The sequence below is a fragment of the Podarcis pityusensis genome (genome assembly GCF_964106645.2).
Source record: "Podarcis pityusensis genome assembly, chromosome: 2".
Lineage (NCBI taxonomy): Eukaryota > Metazoa > Chordata > Lepidosauria > Squamata > Lacertidae > Podarcis > Podarcis pityusensis.
The window spans coordinates 121,620,399-121,639,100 of record NC_138029.1 but is presented as its reverse complement, the minus strand read 5'-3'; the positions used below and the strand labels follow the sequence as shown (position 1 = coordinate 121,639,100).

Below are 18,702 nucleotides of genomic sequence, written 5' to 3'. Positions count from 1 at the left end.
CCCAGCCACTCTGGGCGGCTCACAGCATGTAAAACATTAGTCGTTAACAATTTTCCAATACAGGGTTGTCTTCAGATGTCTTCCAAAAGTCAGATAGTTGTATGTAGCTGTTGTATGTCTGTCAGGAAGTTCCCTTTAATAATAAACACAACGGAGTATGAGTCTTTCTGCTTGGACCTAACACATGTACCAAAATGCCATCTTTGAAAGTCTTCACTGGGCCTGAGGTAGGGAACCTGTTCAAGACCAGTTCTCAAGTTCTTTCTATAATATTCCAACACGCACTCCTTGTCAGCCTTGCTCCATCATCTCAAGTGCTTTTTCCTGGCCTTTAGATGTCCTTGGTTGCTTGGGGTGGATAAAGAGGGGTTTGGGTGGGTGCAAACCCATGACTCTATAGTCCCCTGCTGGGACGCGGCCCTCAGAAAGTTCTCCACAAGAGAATGTGGCCCTGGTCTTAATCCTTACGATGGGCAGCAGTTCCCTGAAGAAAGCCCTACGGTTGCTAAAAACACCAGTGGTTGGTGGTGTTCCCTCATAGTAAAAAACCCCCCAGAATTTCCGCATAATTTTTACATAAACATTCAAATGGTCAATAATAAAGTCTAGGAACTTTAAGGTTTGCCACACTTCTGGAACATGGAAAAAACAAAACAACGGTCCAAGTGGAATTTAACAATCGCTACGCTAATTAAATAATTTTACATGCTGTGAGCCGCCCAGAGTGGCTGGGAAACCAAGCCAGATGGGCAGGGTATAAATAATAAATTTATTATTATTATTATTATTATTATTATTATTATTATTATTATTATTTATTATTAGGCCTACAGAGTCCCGGCTAGTGCAGAGTGCGAATGTCGCTAACATTTAAGGCAGGTAAAACCTAACAATGGACGCGGGTGGCGCTGTGCACCTAGGCACCTAGGACTTGCCGATCGTCAGGTCGGCAGTTCGAATCCCCGCGGCGGGGTGCGCTCCCGTTGCTCGGTCCCAGCGCCTGCCAACCTAGCAGTTCGAAAGCACCCCCGGGTGCAAGTAGACAAATAGGGACCGCTTACTAGCGGGAAGGTAAACGGCGTTTCCGTGTGCTGCGCTGGCTCGCCAGATGCAGCTTGTCACGCTGGCCACGTGACCCGGAAGTGTCTTCGGACAGCGCTGGCTCCCGGCCTCTAGAGTGAGATGAGCGCACAACCCTAGAGTCTGTCAAGACTGGCCCGTACGGGCAGGGGTACCTTTACCGTTACCTAAAACCTAACAAGACATGGTTGGATGCTGTGCAACGGAAGTAAAGCAATGGTTTGAAATTTATTTCATCAAAGGAATGATCCAAAGGATTTTTGCCTCTGTCCCTACAAACACAGAAACACATACACACACTCTTTGAACAGAATGATCCAACAATTATTTTCACGTCAAGTAATGATCCAGGATCTATGCATTTCCTCAAGTTCTCCCTTCAAGTCCAGCTCCCAGAAGGACAGGCATTTCTGACCTGTAGGTTCACCAATAAAGGTAAAAGGTAAAGGACCCCTGGACAGTTAAGTCCAGTCAAATTAGACTATCGGGTTGCGGCGCTCATCTCACTTTCAGGCTGAGGGAGCCGGCGTTTGTCCGCCAATGGCTTTTCCAGGTCATGTGGCCAGAATGACTAAACTGCTTCTGGCACAACGGGACACCGTGACGAGTGTCAGAGCACACGGAAACGCCATTTACCTTCCTGCCACAGTGGTACCTATTTATCTACTTGCACTGGCGTGCTTTCGAGCTGCTAGGTTGGCAGGAGCTGGGACAGAGCAACGGGAGCTCACCCCGTTGCAGGGATTCGAACCACCAGCCTTCCGATCGGCAAGCCTAAGAGGCTTGGTGGTTTAGACCACAGCGCCACCTGCTCCCCACCCCCCAGTTCATCAATAATCAATGCCAGGAGACAGGATCGCAAACAATATAAATGGTAGTATACAATTTCTTTAAAGAAATCACATACTATAATTAATATTGCTTGTGATCCTGTCTCCACTTCCATCATTCAGCCTAGACACTGAGGTCCAGCTCCGAGGGCCTTTTGGCGGTTCTCTCCCTGCAAGAAGTGAGGTTACAGGGAACCAGGCACAGGGCCTTCTCAGTGGTGACACCTGCCCTGTGGAACGCCCCCCCCACCAGATGTCAAGGAGATAAACAATATTATATGACCATACGTAGACATCTGAAAGCAGCTCAGTATTGGGAAGTTTTAAACATTTGATGTTTTATTGTGTTTTTATATTTCCCCGGCAGCTGCTCAGAGTGGCTGGGGCAACCCAGTGAGATGGGCGGCATATAAGTAATAAAATTATTCTAATCAGGAATGATAAGAGGAGTTGGAGAGCCACAGGTTTTGCCGCTCCCGGGCTACAATATTTTCCAGTTATTAAATATACCAAGAAAAAAGCACACCAAGAACTCAGGCCAATGTAAGTTTCAACAGTGGGAGTGGTCCCTACTCTCAAATAGTCAATAGCAACAAAAACTAATCCATTCAAAAGTATGTATTCTGACAAGGATTACAAACTCAAACAGAGATTACAAGCTCCAACAGCCCTGTCCTGGTTTCTAATCCATAATTGACTTCTGACTTCTGCTCAATGATTGAGGCTGGGACCTCCATGACGAATCTGGACGAACATGAATTTATTTCTACTCATAAACTCATATCTCTAATTCTGTAATGAATTATTGTGTTATACATATTTTTATGGGTTTAAGTTTGTAATCTCTGTTGGAGTTTGTAAACTCTATTTGAGTTTGTAATCCTTGTCAGAAACTAATCCTTGGGTTAGTTTTTGTTGCTATCGACTATTGATTTGTGAGTAGGGACCACTCCCACTGTTGAAACTTACATTGGCTGAGTTCTTGGTGTGCTTTTTTCTTGTATTACATTTTTTTCCAGGCCTGGAACACCTTCCGATGCAGCCAAATCTGGACCAAAATAAAAATGTCTCTCTCTGCCAGGCCCCACACCTTCTTTGTAAAAAGAAGGTGGGCTTTCTGCTATGGCTTTACTCCGAAGTAGTCTCCCTTTCTTGGTCTCGTAAGAAACTAGGCCAAGCAGAAGGCTTTCCCGGAGCAGGATTGTTCTGTGGGCAGCCTGTCCCCAGCGTGGTTCCTGCGGTGGCGGACCAGGTGCGACTTGCTGATGAAGCCCTTCTCGCAGACGGCGCACTTGTAGGGCTTCTCGCCCGTGTGGGTCCTGCCGTGGGCCAGGAGGTTGGAGGTGCTGCTGAAGCTCTTTCCGCAGGCGCAACACCAATAGGGCTTCTCGCCGGTGTGGGTCCTCTCGTGGAGGATGAGGTGGGAGCTCTGGATGAAGCTCTTGCCGCAGAAGGAGCAGGCGTAGGGTTTCTCTCCCGTGTGGGTCCTCTCGTGCGTCACCAGGTGCGACCGGCGGCTGAAGGCCTTTCCGCAATAACCGCACTGGTACGGCTTCCCGCGGAAGTGCGGGCTGTGTTTCTGGAAACCCTCCTTGAAACCCAGTTGCGTCCCGTCCTCGCACGGGTAGCCCGACTCCTGGATTTCAACCGCTTCGTACTTCACGAGCTCTGAATCGAAGCTTTCGCCAGATCCGCCATCTGGCCCTGGAGGCTGCTGCCGCAGTGGGGTTTGATCAAGAGAGATCTCATTTGTCCCGCAGGGAACAGATTCCCCCACCCGATTCCTCGGCCAGCTCGCTGGAGGCCTTTTTGGTTCGCCCTGACCCTCCGAGGTTTCGCCCTCTTTGCAAACCCGGACGACACTTTCCGTGACGGATGGTTCCACGTTGTCACGGCTTTCCTGGGGACGGTTTTGCCTGTCGCACTCACCCACTTGCATGTAATCTGTTGAAACTATTAAAAGAATGTTGATGTGATTAATAAGAATCATAAGCATTTTATTATTTATACCCTGCCCATGCGGCTGGGTTGACCCCCCCTTTTAAACTTTTTTTTTTAGTAAAAAACCTAGTCTTATACATGGAAAAGTACGATATATACATATACCATATGACTTCCCTTCTACCCCTGGTTCCTGGTTCCTTTCCTTTTCTACTATTCCGCCTAAAAGGTAAAGGTAAAGGTACCCCTGCCCGTATGGGCCAGTCGTGTCCGACTCTAGGGTTGCGTGCTCATCTCGCTCTATAGGCCGTGAGCCGGCGCCGTCCAAAGACACTTCCGGGTCACGTGGCCAGCGTGACGAAGCTGCTCTGGCAAGCCAGCACCAGCACAGCACACGGAAACGCCGTTTACCTCCCCGCTATAAAGCGGTACCTACTTGCACTTAAGAGTGCTTTCGAACTGCTAGGTGGGCAGGAGCTGGGACCCAACGACAGGAGCTCACCCCGCTGCGGGGATTTGAACCGCCGACCGTACAATCAGCAAGTCCTAGGCACTGAGGTTTTACCCATAGCGCCACCCGCGTCCCTCACTATTCCGCCTAATCCACATCTATTTCAACTCTACTGGATTTACTCAAAACCTGCTAAGCTATGTCTTTGTCTATACTGGTTCTTAAAATATTCAGTAAACATTATCCATTGATGTTTATTGATGCTTCTAATGTTCCTTGTAAGCCGCTTAGAGGTTTCAATATAAATTTTGCTGATTGAAATTAATTATAAATAAACAAATAAAGCAAATTCTATGTTGGATTGCTATGTTTCGAAACAATTCCCCTCATTTGATTGTTATTGTTAATGGTGTATTGATTCACATTTTTGTTGTTCTTTCACAAGACATTTTGAGTGTTTTTTTGTTTTAAATGGGAAAGCAGCATACAAATAAAAAATGTAAATCATAGTGATCGTTGAAAAAAAGTGACAACCAAAGAGGGTGACCGGGGGGGGGGGGGGATGTAACTCTCCGGGGGAGGGCGGGGTATAAATAAAAGTTGTTGTTGTTGTTATTTCATGGTCTATTCCATTGACTACAGGTGTGGGAGACAGGGAGAAAGGACTTTCCATTCTTCTGCTGGAAGAACAGAAACATTTGTCTCCTCCTCTCTTTGAAAATTTTCCTTCTCAGCTGCTCATGACAAGGATTCCCTAATTAAAAAGAGTGTCTGGCGTTTGCTATCCCCCATCTACTCCTCCTCCCACCCCAGTCCCTTTTCCTTTTGTGCCACGCCTTTTCGACTGCAAGCCTGAGATTGGGTATCCTCCTTACCTTGTGAGCTTGCGTCTCCAGAGCCGGCCTCCTCCTTCGCTCCCCTCTCCTGCTGCCTCTGCCCCGTGTCGGTCAGAACCTGCGCCGGTTCAGAGAAACCGTAGCCGTCCTCCTCAAAGGCTGCCTGCATCTGGAACGACAAGAAGTAACCAAACAAACCCCTGTGTTGCAAAGAGAATGTCAGCAATGTCTAGGCAACACGATGACCATGTACATACGCAATAGACAATCTTTATAGAATTCCTTCAAACTATAACAAGTACATAATGAAATCTTTAGTCTCAAAGTCTCTGGAAATCTTTAACTGAAGCGAGGTACCGGACTTTGTACGATGAAAGACAAGCTGTGAAGCTTTGTGTATTCAGCAAATATGAGGTCCAACACTGAACAGTGATTCCGGATATTGACTACTGTTTCGTAGAATTCTTCATCAGCGTGGTGGAAGGATACAGAATTGCTTCATAAACTGAAAATATTTATTTTTCATAAACTGAAAAATTTGTAAAAAATATATATGCAGGGATTGAACCTGCAACCTTGGCGTTATCAGCACCACGCTCTAATCCACTGAGCTTTCTGAGTATACCATTGTCAAACACCACCCTATGTTGCTATGTGGACACCATCAAGATACAGGCAGGGCTGGTCCCAGGATGCCTTGCAACAGTTCCCCTTCCTCACCCCACATTTTGTCGCTCTGGCCCTCAAAGCTCTCCGCCACAGCAGCCTCACCTGTTTCTGCGGCCTCTCGGCCTCTCGCTGCCTCAGCAAGAACTCCTCCGCCAGAGCCACCGCCTGGGAGCACGTTTCGGGCCCAACCTCCCTCACCCACCCCTGGACCTCGGGCGGCAAGACAGCCAGGAGCTGCTCCAGAATCAGCAGCTCCAGGATCTGCTCCTTGCTGTTCCTCTTCACTTTGAGCCACCGGTGGCAGACGTCTCGCAGGCGGCTGTAGGCCCCTCTTGGCCCCTCGGCCTCCTGGTAGCAGAAATGCCGGAAGTGTTGGCACCACCGCTCCCGGGCCAGGGCGTCCCGGCGCAAGATGGCTGCCTTCACTTTCCCATAATCCTCTCTGTCCCCAGCTTCCAAGCTGCCGAAGGCCTGCTCCGCTTCTCCACTGAGTGCTGGCAGGAGCCGGGCCGCCCACTCCTCCTGGGGCCACCGACAGGCTTTGGCCACTTGCTCGAAGGAGGCCAGAAAGCCCTTGGCATCCTCCCAAGGGGTAGGCTCTTCTGCTGGGATCTCCCAGTGCGTGTGGTGGGACTCCACCATCTTCAAGAACTCCTGCCACTGGGATTCCCAGTGCTGAAGCAGCCCTGCGCCCGACTCCTGCTTCACCTTCTCTCCTGGTACCCTGGATTCAATGTCCCCCATCCTCCCAGTCCCGAAAGCACAAAGGTCTCTCCCTCCTTCAACAAATTCCTCCCTCGTCGTAGGACCACCATGGTCTTGGTCTTCCGTTTTCAGACCCGCGAGTGGCCACTGCTTGAGCGCAGCCTGGACCACGTCATCTGGCTCGTTCTTCCTTCGACCTGCGTCCATCTCCTTTCTCCCTATCTCTCCCGGAGCTCCCAGATGCCGGCCGTGGGTGGCAGAGGTTCAACTCCAGGGCTTCCTCCCTCGGTGGTCCAGCCTGGCAAAGCCTATTAAGAGCCTCCGTTAACCATCCGTCTGACGCTCAGCGTCAAATCAGACTCCGAAGCCGGTTAGGCAGCAGCGAACGCCCAGCTGAAACACACAACGAAAGAACTGTGTTAAAATCAGGAAATACAGTGGTACCTTGGGTTACAGACACTTCAGGTTACAGACTCTGCTAACCCAGAAATAGTACCTCAGGTTAAGAACTTTGCTTCAGGATGAGAACAGATATCGTGCGGCAGCAGTCAGAGGCCCCATTAGCTAAAGTGGTGCTTCAGGTTAAGAACAGTTTCAGGTTAAGAACGGACCTCCAGAACAAATTAAGTACTTAACCCGAGCTACCACTGTATCCAAGATGTGAAAAAGAGTCCTTTGGCTCTGCCCAACACCATCGGGCACTGAACTGGGCCAACTGATCATTACGAAAAGTAAAAAAATTCCTTCCTGTAGCACCTTAAAGACCAACTAAGTTAGTTCTTGGTATAAGCTTTCGTGTGCATGCACACTTCTTCAGGTACTTCAGATACTTCTTCAGAAGTGTGCATGCACACGAAAGCTTATACCAAGAACTAACTTAGTTGGTCTTTAAGGTGCTACAGGAAGGAATTTTTTTACTTCGACTATGGCAGACCAACACGGCTACCCATCTGTTACGAAAAGTAACTTTTTAAATGAATTGGCACCTGGGTTTGCTATCACTGCTCCCTCTTGGTCTCTTCCCCTTTGCGGAGACTTGCTTTTATTGATTGCATTGGAGGAGGGCGGGGGAAGATGTTCTGGCTAAATATTTGAAAGAACCTCCTGGAACAGCCTCCCTCGGAAGATGGTGGACTCCACTTCATTGGAGACTTTAAAAAAGATCCTGGGCGGCCATGGGTCAGGGGTGCTTCAGCTGTGATTATTGTGTTGCCCCGGGGGGTTGGAATAATGACCCCTTGGGTCCCTACGATCCTATGACCTTGGGACTGCAGGGGCAACCAACTCCGGACTGACTCCGGATCAGGCAGCTTCAGCATCAGCAACCATAATGCAGAACCGCATCGTGCAGAAATCTCTTTCTCTCTGCCCCGCAAAAACCAATGCCTTGCCCATCATTTTTGCAAAAAGCAACACAGAAGAAGCCTGTGTTTGCATTTAGACCCAGGGCAGGCTGCCTCTCCCTCCTTCCACCCTCCCCTTCCAGGCAGGGATTCCCCAGCCTCTGCGCGCGTGCAAAGTGCGCCCTTGCCACTTACCCAAGATCCTCCTCCCTCTCCAAAAAAAGCCCCAACCCGGATCGCCCTGCCCAGGTTGCACCAGCTCCCGGGGAAAAAGTGCATTCAAAAGAGACCCGTTTCCGGGACGGGGAAAAACACTGCGAGAAGAGAGATGCTCCCTTCTAGGACGAGCGGGCTCTGTGGTTGCCACCCTTTCCCTGGGCGCAGATTGTTGTTGTTGAGTCGTTTAGTCGTGTCCGACTCTTCAGAGCACGCCAGGCACGCCTGTCTTCCAGAACACTGTCCAACCCTCTCATCCTCTGTCGTCCTCTTCTCCTTGTGCCCTCAGTCTTTCCCAACATCAACTCTCAAGAGTCACCTCCAGCACCATAATTCAAAAGCATCAATTCTTTGGCAATCAGCCTTCTGTATGGTCCAGCTCTCACTTCCATACATCACTACTGGGTAAACCATAGCTTCCCCGAAGAATGGATGCTTTTGAATTATGGTGCTGGAGGAGACTCTTGAGAGTCCCATGGACTGCAAGAAGATCAAACCTATCCATTCTGAAGGAAATCAGCCCTGAGTGCTCACTGGAAGGACAGATCCTGAAGCTGAGGCTCCAAGACTTTGGCCACCTCATGAGAAGAGAAGACTCCCTGGAAAAGACCCTGATGTTGGGAAAGATGGAGGGCACAAGGAGAAGGGGACGACAGAGGACGAGATGGCTGGACAGTGTTCTCGAAGCTACCAGCATGAGTTTGACCAAACTGCGGGAGGCAGTGGAAGACAGGAGTGCCTGGCGTGCTCTGGTCCAGGGGGTCACGAAGCGTCGGACATGACTAAATGACTAAACAACAACAATGTGTCGGACACAATATGTATTATTATTATTATACCACCCTATACCTGCAGGGCGGTTCACAGAATAATTTTCAAAGGTCTCCAACTGTCAAACTGCCAAAGAATTCGTTGCTGCTCTAATCCTTTGACCAAAATAACGGCCTTGATCTCTGTGCCATCTCTTCCATTGCCCAGCTGGATCACTACCCTCCCATCAGATGTCAGTGAGATAAATAACTACACAACTTTTAGAAGACACCTGAAGGCAGTCCTGTATCAGGAAGCTTTTCAATGTTTGACATTTTATTGCATTTTTATATGTGTTGGAAGCTAGACAGAGTGGCTGGGGCAACCCAGCCAGATAGGCAGGGTATAATAATAATAATAATAATAATACAACATGCACTTTTCTATCTGTTTTTAAACTAAATTACATTTCTTCTGTGTTTTGAACTATCCCATGAGGAGAAGACCGCGGTGGGGCGTTAGTATTCGTAATAACGATGATAAAATATAAATAATCATCATCTCCGGATATGAAGACCAAATCTGGCACGATGGTACCTGAGGTCAAGGAGCAAGGATTCAACTAAGATGCCATTTTGAATCAAGATGGCAGGCTGAACCTTTCAAAACTGTGATTTTTAACCAACTTGTGCATGGTGGGTCCTGAGATCAAGCAACAGTTGTTGTTTTTTCCTATGTTTGGACACAATTGGACACCATTTTGAATCATGATGGCAGGCTGCACCTTTCAAAACTGTGCTGGTTTTAACCGCCTGTTTCAAAACGGAACTGTTTTAGTTTCCTAGAACCCCCAAGGACCATTGGGTACAAAGATGCTATTATTGGATGTAAATCATAAGCAAGGAGCCTGTGACATTCAATCTCTCTTGGACTCATCAGCCCCTGGCAGCATAGCCAATAGTCAGGTATGCCAAGAATTGCAGTCAACCCTTTGGAGAGATGTAGGACCACAATCACAATCTGCTCCTTCCTCCATCAAATGCTGCCTGTGGGGAGCAGAAAAAGTAAGAGAAGTGGTGGAAGGCCGCCACATTGGCACAGCTGAGACCCACATTTTGGTGCCTTCTCTCATTGAGCTTTCCTACCCTAGCTTGTCAGGACAACTTGAACCCCGGATATATTTTTATTTCCTCCTCCCTCCCAATCTATTTTCCTTTTGTGTCGTGTCTTTCCAGATTGTGACTCTGAGGGCAGGGACTTTTTGTGATTAGTAATCAGCTCTGGGGGTCTTTTTTTAGCCACCCAATGAGAATTTGGAAAGGATATGGTTGCTGACAGCTACTAGACAGCTACGATGGTGATGTTTTCCATCCATTGTTGCCCCTGAATGCCCGTTGCTGGAAACCACAGGAAGAGAGAGCGCTGGTGATTATCTGTTCCTTACCAAGATGTCAACCAAACGCAAAGCTCTCCCGTGCAGTTCAGACTTTTTATTATCCAAATTTGTTACCGAAGTCTGGGTGACTCTCACACAAACATCCCCCCTCAGAAGAGAAACCTACAGCCTCATTTGCACCCCTGTCACCTCAACTTATAGTCCGCCAGGTGGGTCCTGAGATCAAGCAGCAGTTGTTGTTGTTTTTTATTACGTTTGGACACAATTGGGCACCATTTTGAATCAAGATGGTAGGCTGCACCTTTCAAAACTATGCTGGTTTTAACCACCTATTTCAAAACTGAACTCTTGTGGGGGTTTTTTAGTTTCCTAGAACACCATTATGATATATGAAACTGCTAAAATGAGGTAAAATGAAAATCAGCTAGGGGGGACTTGGGGAAGCTCACCTAATGTTTAGAAAAAATAAGAATAAGACAAGAATTTGTATTGTTTGTATTTCTGTTTGTATTGTTTATTTGTGTTATAAAATGAATTTAAAAAATGGGGGGGGGGGGAGGAACTTGAAAGCAGGAAACAAAGTTTAAAAAACAGAACGGAAACACATGACGTCATAACTACCTTGGCTGAGGTCCACAAACTACCTCATAAAACGTAATTGGGAACATGGTTTTCATTCCTCAGCTCACGCTCAGACTTTCCCCGTATTCTGGGCGCTGGTATGATTTCTCTCCCACATGGGTCCTTCGGTGCCTCTTGAGGTGAACGTTCTGACTGAACCTTTTCCCACAGTCCATGCAGTCGTACGGCTTCTCCCCGGTGTGGATCCTTTGGTGGCGGTTGCGGTCCGAGCTGCAACTGAATCTTTTCCCGCAGTCCAAGCACTCATAAGGCCTCTCCCCGGTGTGGATTCTCTGATGAATGACGAGGTCCGAGCTATAGAGGAAGCATTTCCCGCAGGCCAGGCATTTGTACAGTTTTTCCTGCGTGTGGATCCTCTGGTGGCGGTTGCGGTCGGAGCCTCGGCTGAATCTCTTGCCGCAGTCGGGACATTCGTAGGGCCGCTCGCCGGTGTGGATTCCGTGGTGGATGATGAGGTCGGAGCTGTAAAGGAAGGATTTCCCGCAAATCAAACATTTGTTCTGTGGTTTTCCTCCTACACAGGCTCTTTGGTTGACAAGGAGGCCTGGACTTTGGCCGAAGCTTTTCCCACGAAATGTGTTTTGCCTCTTGCCAGCGCAGACTTCCTTCTGGTCCATGGTTTCGCTGAAGTCTTTGCCATCACCCTCGCAGGAACCAGACTCGTGTGCTCCTTCTGCTTTGTGGCCTTGACTTTGCCATTCATGACTCTCAGGGGCATTTTCTTGTTCACTACACGAGGAAGAGTTCTCCTCCTCTGCTCTCCCTCCAGAAAACTCTTCACCATCTTCAGGTGTGTATCTCTCTCCCTCAGGTATGCCCACCCACCTTTTACCTGCTGAATAAATGAGAAAAAGAAGGTTATTTCGCTTACTTCTCTTTATTTGATTTCTTCGCCCTAACGTCCCTCAGTGGACTACAGAAATTTAAAATTCAGAACCAAATTATCAAAGGTTATTCACCAAAGCCAGACTAAACGTCTTTCCTTCTGCAGTGTTGGATGGCAGGTTGAGAGGAGTTCCCTACCAGGACAGACTTTGCTCGTGTGCCCAAGACATCGATTCCATAAAACATATTTTGCTGCACTGTGCGAAATACGAGCAAGCCAGGGCTGAACTGATATTACCCTTGCTAGTGCCTTTCCCGGGAAAATCAGAGGCTCACTATGTCAGGTTCCTATTGGAAGGCTGGACAAACACTAGAACATTAGCTGTGGCGAAGTTTTTATCGGTGGTTGCAAGAACCAATGATCCCTGTCTTTAAGTCTGAACAAAATGCTTGTTTAACCTGGAGGTAGGGTGTCTGAATTGTGCATTGCTTTGTTGCGATTTGTTGGGTCTCTGGACTGTAATAAATACCGTATTTTTCACCCTATAGGACGCACTTTTCCCCCCTCCAAAAATGAAGGGGAAATGTGTGTGCGTCCTATGGAGCGAATGCAGGCTTTCGCTGAAGCCTGGAGAGCGAGAGGGGTCGGTGCGCACTGACCGCTCTCGCTCTCCAGGCTTCAGGAAGCTATCCGCAAGCCTTGGGAGCCCGTGGGAGTTCCCGCCGGGCTCCCTAGGCTTGCGGATATCTGCCTGTTCTGGGGGCTGGGGTCGGGGGAAGCTCAAGCTTCCCCCGCCCCAGCCCCACGCCTGGGGGGGAAATAATTTTTTTTTCTTTATTTCCCCCGCCCAAAACTAGGTGCGCCCTATGGGCCGGTGCGCCCTATAGGGCGAAAAATACGGTAAATTAAAAAAAAAATCAATGCTAAAAGCAGTTCAAAACAATTTACAGTCACAGGGATCGGCTGTGACCTGAAAAACGTGTCTCTCAGATCATAGAATCATAGAGTTATAAGGGACCCAAGGGTCATCTAGTCTAATCCCCTGCAATGCAGGACTCTCAGCTAAAGCATCCATGGCAGTTGTCCGTCCAACTCCTTTCCTGCAACTTGAAGCCATTGGTTCGAGTCCTACCTTCCAGAGCAGGATGAAACAAGCTTGCTCCATCTTCTATGTGTCAGCCCTTCAGATCTTTAAAGATGGCTCCATATTGTACAAAAATCTCATTCTCCTCTTTTCCGGGCTAAACATACCCAGCTCCTTCAACCGTTCCGCATAAGGCTTAGCTTCTAGATCATCCTAGTTGCCCTCCTCTGCACACGCAAAGCCAAAGTGGTTGTGTCTTCAGCATGTGACAGGAACAATACAATGAAGGTTCATGATCCAGGGGCACGACTCTAAATCTGGCCCTACTTACCTGCCAGTTGGGCCTCACTTGCATCTTCCTGCTTGGCCTCCACATATAGGGGTCTCTGTTTGACATCAGACGGCACCCGGTCTTCCTCAGAGACATCTGCGGCGGCCTCCTCAAATCCCACCTGCAACATCAGGAAGGAACCCCGTCAGGACAGAGCAACAGGGCAAGGAGGGAGAGGCCTGGGGGGGAAACCCAGAGCCTCCATCAAACCCCACGCTGAAGCCATCACCCAGCCATACCCTCCAACGTTCCTTAGATGAAAAGAGGGGCTTTTCTCTCTCCCCACTCAAATGACCCTCCTCAACCTCAACCCCCATTTTTGTTCCCCAACCCATCCCAGCAGAGCATTTTCACCACAACCACAGCAATGGGACGCAGCACAAACGCCCTCCTGAGACAAACCCTTAATCCCAGCTTTATTTCATTTTTTGGTTGATCAACGAAAAGAGAAGCACACACCACTGAATATATTTTAGAAAGGGGCAAGATTAGATGCGGACGCACAAATCGCTTTTTTCAAATACAGCGGAACCTCGGTTTCCGAATGTAATCCGTTCCTGAAGACCATTCAACTTCCGAAACGTTCGACAGCCAAGGCGCAATGGGCGGTCGGTAAAATCCCTTGAAAAAATGGAGAAAAGTGACTCGGAAGCTGTTCGACTTCCGAGGCGTGTTCAAAAACAAAAACAACTGCTTCCGAGTTTTCGGCGTTCGGGTTCCAAATCGGTCAGTATCCGATACGCTCGAAAACCGAGGTTCCACTATACAAAAATCAAGATTCCTTGTGCTCTGCTCCACTCCCCCTTTCTTCTTTCCCAGCTAAACATCTCTTTCTTTCTTCTTGTCCTCTGCCTGCCCCTCAGAGCTGGCGCGTCAAACAGGGCCTCAATGGTGGTGGCCTCTCCTCCTCACCCGCTATCCAGCAGCCACTAGCAGCTGCCCAAGGGAGGAAGCTGGTAGCAGCAGCCGTGGAGAGGCCACGGAGAGGAAACAGGATGCCCTCTCGCAGCTGCCATCGCTTGGGACAAGTGCCGGCTCATACTATTCCCCGATCTCAGCACTGGCAGCAGAATTAGGGACACTCCAGGGTCAAATCAGAAGCTGGGATGGCATTCATAATTCCAGAACTGTCATTGGAGAAAAGGGATACTTGGGGAGTATGCCTAGAAGAGCACAGGAATCATAGAGTTGGAAGGGATCCTGAGGGTCATCTAGTCCAACCCCTTGCAACGCAGGAATCTTTTGCCCCAAAACGGGACTTTAACCCACAACCCTGAGATTAAGTGTTTCACTGAGTGAGTTAGGGGCATAGAATTGGACTTCCACTCCTTAATCAGCATGAAATGGACAGGCTTCGCTCTCTTGGTTAACAACCCAGGGAGTGGCAGGATCAGACCCACAGGAGCCCCCCAGCAACACAGCCCCAAGGCGCATGTGAGCGGCGCCGCGCCACGGCCTCACCGGCTGCTCCTGCCCCTCAGCTTCCCGTTGCGCCTGGAGGTATTCCTCGGCCAGGGCCACTGCCTGGGAGCAGCTCTCAGGCCCGGCCTCCCTGACCCAGCCCTGGACCTCGGGCGGCAGGATAGCCAGGAACTGCTCCAGAATCAGCAGCTCCAGGATCTGCTCCTTGGTGTGCCGGTCCACTTTTAACCACCCACGGCAGAGCTCCTGGAGGCGGCCATAGGCCTCTCTCGGCCCCTCGGCCTCCTGGTAGCAGAAGCGGCGGAAGTGCTGCCGCTGCTTCTCCTGGGCGGTGGTGTCCCCGCGCAAGATGGCCGCCTTCACTTTCCCATAATCCTCTCTGTCGCTGACCTCCAGGCTGCCAAAGGCCTGCTCGGCCCCTCCTCGGAGGGCTGGCAGCAGCCTGGCCGCCCACTCTCCCTTGGGCCACTGGCAGGCCTCGGCCACCCGCTCGAAGGAGGCCAGAAAGCCCTTGGCATCGTCCCATGGAGCCACCTCGCCGTGCAGATATGGGGCGCCCGATCCAGGCAGAGGAGACTCCATCGTCTTCAGGAACTCCTGCCACTGGGCCTCCCAGGGGTGAAGGAGAAGACCTTTGCCGGGTTCCTCCTTGACCTTTGGCTGCGCAACTGTCCGACACAGAGGCTCCCCGATACTTGTGGCCGGGACGAGCTGGGGGGCTTTTCCTGCCCTCTGTGATCTCTCGGCTGCCGATTCTTGCTCCTCCATTTTCATCCCTTCCTGATCTCCACAGGGATGATTTCCGAGGATCAAAATGCTCAGAGGGGAACTAGGACGGGAGAGGAGGAGATATTGGCGGTCCCAAAACCGGCGCAAGGAGCTTCTCCCTAGAAGGAAAGACGGGAAACATGGGTGTTAAATCAAGAGTTATAATTTTGAGGCTACCGCACAGTACGCGGCCTCCGATCTGAGGCTATTCCACAAGAAAAGTGTCCCACTTTTAAAATAAGGTATAAGCAGATCCATTTCCAGTTCAGACCAAATGAATGAGTCTGATCCTCTTTTCAAAGCTGCCTGTGTTGGGGACGATCATTGGAAAGTTAGCCTTGGTGAAGACTTGATGTTTTCATCCCCCAAGAAGTTTTTGATTTGAGTTTCCATTGAAATGAGGCTGTATTTTAATATTTTAATGTTGTATTTTAATCTTGTTTTTACATTGTATTTCAATCAATTTGTTTTTATACCGGGTGTTAGCTGCCCTGAGCCCGGTCTTGGCTGGGGAGGGCGGGGTATAAATTATTATTAATTATTATTATTATTATTATTATTATTATTATTATTATTCTCTCCTGTGGAGGGGAGTTCCAGAGGTTAACAATACGCTGCTATGCGCTTTGGTCTCCGATGCTCTGCAGAAGCCCCCCCCCATCGCCCAGGAATTGTAGGAGGCTCAAGCAGGCAGGCCCCCCTCGTTTTAGGAGGCTCCCTGCCCCATGGCGTCCCCCTGCCCTACTGCCCCTCCCCAGTACCCCATAGAAAAGCGCTGTCCACGTACCCTTTGACCCAGCTTGCTCCAAGAGTTTGCTTCTTCTGGAAGGGGAAAATCAGCAGCAGAGAGACCCCCGGCTGCTACCCAGAAGAGGAAGAGCGATTGCAAAAGAGTGTCTTTTTTTCTCCTCCAGCAATTCCCTGCCTCTCCGCCTCCATGCCCCAGTCTAGCACACTGTCCTCCTGTCTTCTCCTCTCCTTCTTTCCTCCTCCTTTTATGTCAGCTGCAAAAGAAATTCAAAACCAAGGCCCACCCCCTAACCAGGGAGGAAAAACCCTTCCTGGCTTTCACAAGCCCGCCTCCCTCGTGCAACTCTAGCAATTGCAGCTCTGTGGGTTTAACTCTTCAGCTGCACAGATCCTTGCAGAATCGCAGCGTTGGAAGGGACCCTAGGGTAATCTAGTCCAGCCCCCTGCAATGCAGGAATTTTTCACCCGACATGGGGCTGGAACCCACGTCCCTGAGATTCAGAGTCTCATGCTCTGCCATCTGAGCTATCTTAGGTGCAGCCTTATTAGAAACAGTGCAGCATTATTATTATTATTATTATTATTATTATTATTATTATTATTACCGTATTGGCCCGAATATAAGCTGCATTCCCCCCCCCCCCCCAATTCTGACCGTGAAAAGTTAAAGTGTGGCTTAAATCTGTGACCTTACAAAAACTGCCTTTTACGATATTGTTGCTGAAACAGACATAACGGTGAAAGGGAACCAAAAAAAGTTTGATTGCCGATTTGCGAGCTTGAGACTTCATTTGCTATTTACGGGTGTGAGAGCCTGCAGAATTGTAGCAGCTGAATAGTAATTTGCGATTTTAGCGATTGTACGGCAACTTTTGTGTGCTTGCAAGATCAAAGGCTTAAATTGGCTCGGAGTTACAATTGTACCAGCGGCAGCAATTTTCAGCCTGTAACCCAATTTTAAGGGAGTGGCTTATATTTGGGTATTATCTTTTTTTCTCCCCCTCCCCTTGAATTTTAAAGGTGCGGCTTATTTGTGGGTGCGGCTTATATTCGGGCCAATACGGCATTCTTCTTCTTCTTAACATTTGCATCCTCACCTTTCCTCTGTTATAAAAATTTTAAGGTCTTAGATATGTAATAAATGTTCATAAATGTACCAAGCGAACACGTACATAAATACAGTGATACCTAGGGTTACATATGCTTCAGGTTACAGACGCTTCAGGTTACAGACTCCGCTAACCCAGAAATATTACCTCGGGTTAAGAACTTTGCTTCAGGATGAGAACAGAAATCGTGCTTCGGCGGCACGGCAGCAGCAGGAGGCCCCATTAGCTAAAGTTGTACGTCAGGTTAAGAACAGTTTCAGGTTAAGAACGGACCTCCAGAACGAATTAAGTTCTTAACCCAAGGTACCACTGTATATAAGCCACGTGCCTGAAACCCCACAGAAAAAAAGTCCTGAACAAATTTACCTCAAATATTTCTCTGAAAGGTCAAAGTGGGAAACCTCCCCAATGTCTCTTTCCTCACAAATCCTGTCTTAAGGGTATGTTTGTGTTTGAATAGGGTGTGAGCCTGTGACCTGGCGCAGGAACTAAGTATTTATCATTACAAAAGACTGGCCAGGCTCCAGGCTCTCATTAAACAGGTAACCTGCCAGACAGGAAATAAACAAGGCACTCAGATTTCTGCTGTAGACCGCCTTTTCTGTGATGTATGTATGATGCTTCTGGGGGTGGTCTTGGGACTTGAGGGTGTGCAATTTTAAATTTCTATATAAGGGCAGGCACGCTTTTGTTAGGGGTTCCTCCTCCTTTCTCGTGTCTGTGAGGGGGCACCCTTTTGCAATAGTTGAATAAAGATCAGGCTTACAAGCTGCTTTGCTTCTTAATATTCTCTGTTTGGCCTCTGTTATTTTCTCCTACCGATGGAGAACCTACAAAGGACTCTACAAGGGCTCTTGTGTACCCCATAAGGGAATAAGTGCAGATTTTCGTTTATTACACCTCCAAGGAGCTCAAGGGGGGTTGCATAGTTTGTCCTCCCCATTTTACATGGTTCTCCTTGCTCCTCATTTAATCCTCGCAACAACAACCCTGTCAGGTAGGATGGGCTGAGACTGGCCCAAGGTCAACCTTTTGAGCTTCGTAGCCGAACAGAGATTTGAACCCTGGTCTCCCAGGTCACAGTCCAACACTCTAGCTGCTACTGAAGTAGAAAGCACATACAATTTTCTCCTAAAGGCTGGTGGTTTGAGGGTGTGAAGAAGCAGACATTTGCAAGGAATCAAAGGGAAAAGTACACACAAACATCACCAACATCATATAGGGGGTGGAGCAAGGGGAGGTGGCCCTCAGGCAGGTGGGGGGCGGCAAAGGTGTCTTTATTTTGACATCTGCCACCACCCCGTGGGAAATGCAGTAAAAGGAGATCAGGCTGCACAGGTCAGTAGTCGGCGGCCCTGATAGTGGAGCCGGAGAAAGTCCTGCCAGATCTTTGAGAGAGGTCAATTCCACAGGCATTTGTTGTTCTAGCTCTTAGTATCCCAGGAGAGAAATCAGATGCAGCTTTTGCTGAAAAGACCCTCCTTGGGGGAGCATTGTGCTTTTGGGGTGGGGCTGAGGAACACAAGGAAGGTGTCCTACGAAATGTATAGGGC

General features: G+C 48.9%; 2 protein-coding genes across 4 annotated transcripts; both read right to left on the bottom strand.

Annotated features, from left to right (window-relative positions):
* Positions 1-1,289: 1,289 nt before the first annotated feature.
* LOC308469638 (zinc finger protein 500-like) lies at positions 1,290-8,304 on the bottom strand. 2 transcript variants are annotated; one of them, XM_080992380.1, is made up of 4 exons: positions 8,051-8,304; positions 5,910-6,905; positions 5,178-5,307; positions 1,290-3,863 (listed from the first exon to the last, which is right to left on the bottom strand). In XM_080992380.1, the coding sequence occupies exons 2-4, from the start codon at positions 6,717-6,719 to the stop codon at positions 3,079-3,081; spliced, it is 1,725 nt and encodes a 574-aa protein (XP_080848506.1). In that variant the 5' UTR covers positions 6,720-6,905; positions 8,051-8,304; the 3' UTR covers positions 1,290-3,078. The 2 variants fall into 2 exon arrangements, with proteins under 2 accessions (XP_080848506.1, XP_080848507.1); XM_080992381.1 differs by having other exon boundaries at positions 1,290-3,854; positions 8,051-8,302.
* Positions 8,305-10,887: 2,583 nt separating this feature from the next.
* On the bottom strand, positions 10,888-16,660 carry LOC308469675 (uncharacterized protein). 2 transcript variants are annotated; one of them, XM_080992472.1, is made up of 4 exons: positions 16,078-16,645; positions 14,562-15,409; positions 13,101-13,221; positions 10,888-11,694 (listed from the first exon to the last, which is right to left on the bottom strand). In XM_080992472.1, the coding sequence occupies exons 2-4, from the start codon at positions 15,294-15,296 to the stop codon at positions 10,898-10,900; spliced, it is 1,653 nt and encodes a 550-aa protein (XP_080848598.1). In that variant the 5' UTR covers positions 15,297-15,409; positions 16,078-16,645; the 3' UTR covers positions 10,888-10,897. The 2 variants fall into 2 exon arrangements, 1 of the variants encoding a protein (XP_080848598.1); XR_013982127.1 differs by lacking the exons at positions 10,888-11,694; positions 14,562-15,409 and having other exon boundaries at positions 13,081-13,221; positions 16,078-16,660.
* Positions 16,661-18,702: the final 2,042 nt, after the last annotated feature.

Coding starts and splice junctions, on each gene's coding strand:
- LOC308469638 (XM_080992380.1), bottom strand. CDS start 6,719: ATGGACGCAGGTCGAAGGAAGAACGAGCCAGATGACGTGGTCCAGGCT. Junction 5,308..5,909: donor CCGAGAGGCCGCAGAAACAG/GTGAGGCTGCTG, acceptor TTGTCGTTCCAG/ATGCAGGCAGCCTTTGAGGA. Junction 3,864..5,177: donor TGGAGACGCAAGCTCACAAG/GTAAGGAGGATA, acceptor TTCTTTTAATAG/TTTCAACAGATTACATGCAA.
- LOC308469675 (XM_080992472.1), bottom strand. CDS start 15,296: ATGAAAATGGAGGAGCAAGAATCGGCAGCCGAGAGATCACAGAGGGCA. Junction 13,222..14,561: donor CTGAGGGGCAGGAGCAGCCG/GTGAGGCCGTGG, acceptor CTGATGTTGCAG/GTGGGATTTGAGGAGGCCGC. Junction 11,695..13,100: donor AAGTGAGGCCCAACTGGCAG/GTAAGTAGGGCC, acceptor TCATTTATTCAG/CAGGTAAAAGGTGGGTGGGC.